Source organism: Athene cunicularia (assembly GCF_003259725.1).
Source record: "Athene cunicularia isolate RWA chromosome 6 unlocalized genomic scaffold, athCun1 chr6_part1, whole genome shotgun sequence".
In the NCBI taxonomy this organism is placed as follows: Eukaryota; Metazoa; Chordata; class Aves; order Strigiformes; family Strigidae; genus Athene; species Athene cunicularia.
The window spans coordinates 15,298,014-15,305,173 of NW_020799105.1; the positions used below are offsets into that span (position 1 = coordinate 15,298,014).

At 38.3% G+C, this 7,160-nt stretch overlaps 1 protein-coding gene across 1 annotated transcript in view; it reads right to left on the reverse strand.

Moving 5' to 3' along the window:
* Positions 1-7,160, reverse strand: part of SMNDC1 (survival motor neuron domain containing 1) — a 14,656-nt gene that overhangs the window by 3,184 nt on the left and 4,312 nt on the right. Inside the window, exons 2-4 of the mRNA XM_026851069.1 lie at positions 6,486-6,605; positions 2,591-2,733; positions 547-708 (exon numbers count right to left, since the gene is read on the reverse strand). Of these exons, the coding sequence (XP_026706870.1) occupies positions 547-708; positions 2,591-2,733; positions 6,486-6,605 (425 nt within the window). The remainder of the gene's footprint in view (positions 1-546; positions 709-2,590; positions 2,734-6,485; positions 6,606-7,160) is intronic.

Genomic DNA, 7,160 nt, shown 5'->3' on the forward strand with positions numbered 1-7,160 from the left:
CCCCCCCCAAAAAAAAAAATGATGTTTTCAGCCCTTACAAATGCCTTTCTGTGTTAGACACAGCAGGATACTGAGTAAAGCACATCTCCCCAGTAATGGGGTCACACAGCTGTCCTAACAGGGACAGGCAGAAGCCAAAGTCCTTCATACTGGTGAGTGCAGTTGTCGTTAGCCAAACCACAGCTCTGAGAACAGCCTGTGCTAGAGCTGGGCTGAAACTTGTAGGCTCTTTGCTCTCAATGAAGTACTAACTTTTCTTAATCTACTGCTTACACACTTGCTATCTTGAGGTAGCCTAATGAGAGTAAAACAAAGTCAACCATATTATCTTGCCAGGATACATAAAACACAATACCAGCAACAATAATCTACCAAACATATGCTAAATTGATTTAAGATCCTTTTCCAAACCAACGGGAAGATACTAAAGAGACATAAAATTTCAAAATGAGTCTATTTCAGTAATTTTTCTATTCCGTCAATTTTTATAACTGTGGGGGAAAAAAAACAAAGCAGCTTTCAGACTTCTGCCTGTGTATTACTTACTTGGACATGGGTTTGTTGCCACTGTCCTCTTTTGCTTTTCTTCCCTCTTCCACAGGCTTGAGGTTGAACAGAGGTGTAACTTCAGCGTTGCCATATCCAGCAAATGTGACTGCAGCTGTTCCATTCTCCTCATCTATTTCTTCAATCTCAGCTTCATAACACCTGTAAAGATATCATGGCTGTAAGCATGTGAGTAAAGCTTTAATACTCAGCCCGTCAATACCTACACTGTCAACCAGCTAATGGCATTAAGTAAAAAAATTTGCAAATATCAGCCTTCATTTTCAGGGACAATACACAAATCAAACCAAGAGATTATTTCCTTAAAATCAAAGGGACACAAGTACAAAGACCAGAATCTGCTGTATTTGACCTTTAGCATTGAGAAGCAATGGCCTCACAGTTGCCAAGACTAATGATTAATGCTGGGGCCAATCTAATCAGATATCTTGATTTTGTTCTAGTTCTGGCAGGTCATAGGATTGGGGGAAAAAAAAGAGAGACCCAACAAAATACTGCATTCACAGAACACTGCTTTCCGGGAATTCACTGAGGAGTTTCGGAAAATGTCAGCTTACAAGAGCAAAGCTCCGGTTCCATTTTTCTCCATATGAAAAAGAATTAAGAAAAACTGAAGCTTTCAAAAATATTCCCTCTTCAACACTTACAAAATTAAAAAGTTCTCTTGTTGATCTTAAACAGACATTTTGAAATTTTAGAGGAAATCAGTCCATTTCATACTTATGTGTATGAAACCTTTTGGTCTAACCAACCTCATAATGGGGAAGATGAAAAAAAGTGGCATTTCCAAAAATATTTAAAATAATTGAATCTAAATTCCAAGCAAAAGGATATATCTAAAACAAACAGAGGAATAAAATGAGAAGTTTCATAGATTATATTCCAGTTAACATTTACTAAATTAATTTCTTGTGCGATTTTAGTGGGCCAGCAACATCTTGAGTTGAGCTAGATGAAAATACATGGAAACACAAACCACGTGAGGTACTCATTTCTGGCTGGCTCTTCATGAAACACTGGTCAGTTAAGGAAAGTTGTAACAGAAGCAGGGAGTTAAAAAAAAAAAAAGGCAATACAAAAAACAATCCAGTAAGATCCATTTCAGTGGACACTGGCACATACTTCCCCAAGCTCCGATCCTCTAGCCCAGTGATCAGAGCAAGAAGAATGACCCAATGGTGACCTACGACAGTAAGATTCAATTTTTAAGTTCTTACACAAAAGCATTTTACTCAATCTGTGACAGAAAAACTGTTCACTTCTAGGTTTGTTTCTTACCCAAGATGGGTAGGAACAGCTATACAAAAATCTCTGTGTGGTTACTACACTGTTAAACACAACCACAGTCGTTGAGCAATATTGCTTCTCTAAGCAGTAATGACTGGGATATTAGTCTGGCGTGAATAGTAATTTTTAAAAAGCTGCAACATTTTGCAGTATAGAAAGTAATTTTAAAATGTTTATTTCAAAGATTATGAAGCCAGAATGAACTGCTTGGGTTCCCAGAACTTCACAGACTATAATGTAATGGAGACTAAATCCAAAAGGCTGATTAATTCTATAGTTACATTACACAGCTAGTTATTTCATAGCCAAAGCTCAGCATTTCCAATTAAAAATTAATTTCCAATTAGAGGCAAACTGAGATACAGCAAGGATTTTTCTTGATGGCAATCACATATATATGAATGCAATGACAAATTATGAATTATACATCCTGAAGGATGCTCTGATAGATCAATTCATGTAAGTCTGCCATTTATTACATTAGCAAATGGTAATTTACCAAAGCTACCCTATTTTTATAAGGTTAGTGACAAACAGGGCATTTCGAGAAAATGACCCCACATCTCTTCATTTTTTATCTAAAATACTGACCTTTTAGAGTATAATAATAGCTAATATTATATTTCTTTCCTAATTTCTTTTTCTTTTAGTCACCCTAGGGGCAGTTCAAACTGAATGAAAGTCTCTTACCATTGAACTATTTCATGTAACTGTTAGAGAAGTTTTCTACACTTACTGTCCATCCTCACTCCATATGGCCATACACCTATCCCCAACCTTCCAGGAGTGACTGGGCAGAGCAGAAGCAGAGCTGTCAGAACTTGCAAGAGTTTCCGAAGGTTGTGTTGAAAGGAGATCTTTGGTTAATTCTATGACTTCCTATAAAAGACAAAAAACCCACAAAGAATAATTTTTCAAGCTCTGTTACCATGAATATTTTTACCCCAAGCTTACTGGTTTGTTTTTTTTGAAGTTACTGTATTAAATTAATAGGTGATGTAAAGTGGACTAAGTTTATTTTGTTTTTTTAATCATTTAACAAATTCACTCATCAACAACACAGATAAAAAGGTATGTGGTCCTCACTGTATTGCAGTAAAGTTGCCCGTGCCCACCTCAAAATTTCAAAGAGTAACCTGTTATTTTATATCATTTCTTCCTAGGTGAATTGTTTATCAGTAGGCACAAAGATACAGCAAGACAGTCTCAATAACAAACAAAAAAATCAGGGTGTGACTCTGTACACATGGCTGCAACTGATGTTGGTTATTGACCAGAAATCACACAACATGTGGCAGAGCAAGAATTCAGCAGGACAGTGCTGTGAAGACAAAACATGATAGGACAGAATGCTTCTATTCTCTCCATAGCTGGCAGTTTCTTCCATCCCTTCCCCTTTTGGACTGGCTAGCTATATTATATATAGTGATCTCTCAAATACACAACAACTACAAGGATAATTGCAGCATTTCTAAGTGATGAAACAGATTTCAGTTTCCTCAAAAATACGTGGATTGGCTGAACTGAATCACCCAGAGCCAGAGTGGAAGAATACCGTCCACAACTGCCACTCTGTAAAGCCCGCTCATTTAGAGAAAGCATTCAAGTGCATACTAAAGACTGATTTCCTAAAGTCATTTTGATACTTGTTTTTCTCTGAATTCCCTGACCTTAAGATTTCAGGTCAGGCATTCCCTCACTAATCCAACAAGAGCAGTAACAAAGTAACAAATTTCCCCAATTCCTTTAAATATTATTAATTCACAGACATAAGCATGCAAAAGCCCCTCCCCAACTTGCTGCCAGTATTATATTCTTACTCTGTGCAATCAAGATCACTGGTTTCCACTAGTGTTAAGTCAGAGGAGTCAGCACCTAAGAGGCCATTTAAACTTTCCATATAAGGCAAAGCCACTCTGAAGTTCTTAAAAAAGAAAAATTCTTCAGTTGAGTATCAAAACATGAACCATTGTCACTCTCCTAACTAACAGTAAATATTTAAATTAGGGGAGGGTTACAGATAAACAATGTTCAACTGAGGCTCAGTGGAGCCTGAACTTTCCTCCCAGTTTCACATCCTAGTTCATCTATGGGTGTATAAAGCCTAGCTCAGGAAAAAGTGGTTAAAGAAGCTGTTCTTCATTCCTCGAGAACCTAAAGGATCATAAGCAGTTCCCAAATAAGAAGATAATACAATATAAACTTACATGCATTTTTATCTGATAAACTATACAACTGGCACAAATGGCCTCATGGTTTGTTTCTGTTGCAGCTGTTAATATCTGAATTTCCAACACCTTCCTAACAAAAGTTCTGCTCTTCATTTATGAGATGCTGCTAGTTAGTACCTGCAACAGTAAGCACCATCAGTTGCAACTGCCACAGAAATACACAATTACTTCTACTACTTTGGTCTCCATTTTCCATAGTACTACAGCTGAACCAGAACAGATTTTGATTATCAAGTTACCTAATTTGAGAACGCTCTGCAGAACACACAGCATTAGCCTAATTTTCCCTCCCTAACTATTCCTCAACACATAGATAGCTGTATTCTGCAAATTCTGGATGCATCATGGTTTGAAATAGGTATCCTAATCTCAGCAGGTCAAATAAAATACATCAGGCACAAGCCACCTGAGTGTTTCAGGTATGTAGAGAACACTTTCATATCACTGGTAGACTTACTCTTGCCACGTTCATAGATGGCTTATTGTAGAACTCAAACGTGAAAAGTTTCAGACAAGTCTACCAACAATTCTTTGGATTTGATAAAGTGACTTGCACACAAGATAGGAACATTAATTTTCTTGCAAACCATGAGACCATTTTAAAGTCTTTAATAGAATAGCTCATTCAAAGAAATCTTCTGAGCAAGTTTGACTACCACAGCAGCTCAGTGCAGCCAAATGAGTTGAACAATATGGCTTGCTGCCACATCCCTGTGACACAACGGTGTGACCCACAGAGAATACCAGTTAGAGTTTGCCAACATTTTTCCTGACCAACTGGTCTTTACAAAGCCAGACAGAACTCTATACTCCAGAACACAATGCCCACAGATATAATCTCCAATTACTGAAGATGACAGCTGCCATCAATTCTACTTGATACAAAAGGTAAGTTCAGTTCCTGGGTGCTCAGACTCTGTCCTAGAAGTGCTTCAGTGAAACAAAAAGTGAAAAGCTAAGTACTTATAAAAACTTCTTCTAATATTTTAATCTTGTTACTCAGCATTAAGCTAAGAGTACAAAATGAACTAGTGCATCACTACTTATGATAGCAAAAAAATGTTTCAATTACATAGTAGCAGTCTTTCTGAAGAGACAAGAAGCTGTTTAGCTGGGACACTGAAGCACTGAACCCATTTTTATAACTGTTTGGTTGGCATATATTAAGTCTGCAAAACAGCATGTCATTTTCAAGGTGGAACATATGGATAGCAAACCTTTTGGGGACGAAAGTGTAAAGATCTTCCCCATTCTGTGCAGAAAGCTTTTATAAAAAGTTTGCAAGTTGTCCTTTCACATCAATGATCTCTGCATATCAAAGCCGAGGTCGTGTTGGTATCGGAAATATCATCCCATATGGGTTTTGCTGTGCATTTTAAAAATATAAAAATATACACATGCTTTTAACAGTGTACAACGAGGGATATCAAGATGATCTATAAAGTGCCTTGTGGGCACAAAGCCTTTGTAATTTAAAAGGAATTCTACAGATCACTGATTTGAGGCACTACTCATCTTTTGGTTGAGGCATCATTTTCATTGCTGTTATTTCCATACAGATTAGTGGTCACTGATTCTTGTACTGGGTGGTTTTATGTATTTTTAGATCTGATGGCTAAAGCAATCTACAACAGAAATGAAGCAGCATCTTGCACTCTCATAACAAATCTGAACAGTACAGCTGTTTTTTTTTAATATGCCAATGTGTCCTTATACACAGGAGAATCCAAAATACCACTTAACTTGAAATTAAGCTGGTGGTCTTCCTGTCACTGAACAATACCCTAAGGACCAGAAATGTTTTTTTGCTCTTAAGAATGAGGCATGCTCTCATATGTTTAAAACACTGCAGGTGAAGAACATGATCCTTTTCCTTTCTTATATAAAAACCTTAAGATAATGAAGGCTTAGACATACAAGGAACATGGAACTACACTCTAAAGCTTTTATCACTGCAAATGTCTGCAATGAATAAACAGATTCTGGATCAAATTATTTGACAACTCAAAAATAAGCAGAAAAGCACAATGTTAAGCCCAACCATCAGGCTTCAGCACAGTAAAAGCAACAAAATATGATTACTTTCTGAAAAACACTTAAAAAAAAAAAGATCAAAGACAGCATTGGTTTATCTTTCATCACTCTGGCTAAAGCTTTCAGCAGAAGAGTTTGCTGTATCAATTAGTACATCTTTTTTACTGATCTACCAGAAAGGTTTAAAATAGGCTGTACTTCAGAGGTTTTTTTCAAGCCAACCCTACCATAACTGTATCAAACTATGTGAAAAGAAAGTCCTAAACCCACCAAGTATATATTTTTGTTACAAACCAAATATTTAGGAAGATTAAACACCTGCTGAAGACCTAAAAGTTTCAGCTATTCATACCATCAAGTTCTCACCTGTAAGTCTTTCTTCAGTTTTAGTAAATCTTCGTTTTCTGCATTCCCAGATAAGGCTGCCTCAACTTGCTGAAGCTGAGCTTTGTAGCTAGCTAACTGCTTAGCAAGATCTTCTGACATCTGCAAGAAACATACACACAAGCAACACATCAAAACAGGCTTGCTGCTTTTTAATCACATCTTGTGGTGCAAGTAAGTAACACAAAAAGCTGTTACTATTTAAAAATACAACTGAGTTTCAGTAACACGTTGTTTCATTATAAATAGTCGCTCACCTTAACTCTTGTACTGTTCCAACTACTTCCAAGCAATTTCAAAAAATGATGAAAGCTTAAACACGTGCCTGCGTGCGTGTACTGGGAAAACGCGTAACTTACGTTACCAGCGGCCCTTTGGGCAGACTCAAAATTACCCACACCTTGAGCAAACCACCGCGCACGACAGTTTTTCCCCTCTGGATGCCACAAACCAGAGTCGTCACGTTTACATCAGCGAAATCCTCCGCGGCGCCCGGGGACCGGTCCCTCCCGGGAGCCAACGGCCTGGCCCCAGGGCCGCCGGCTGTGGCGAGCCCGGCCCGGGGCCACCCGCTCCTTGTCGGACCGAGCCGGGCGACTCGGGGCGCGGCGGAACAGCGAGGAAGCGGGGCCGGGCCCGCGCGGAAGGGCCCGCGCC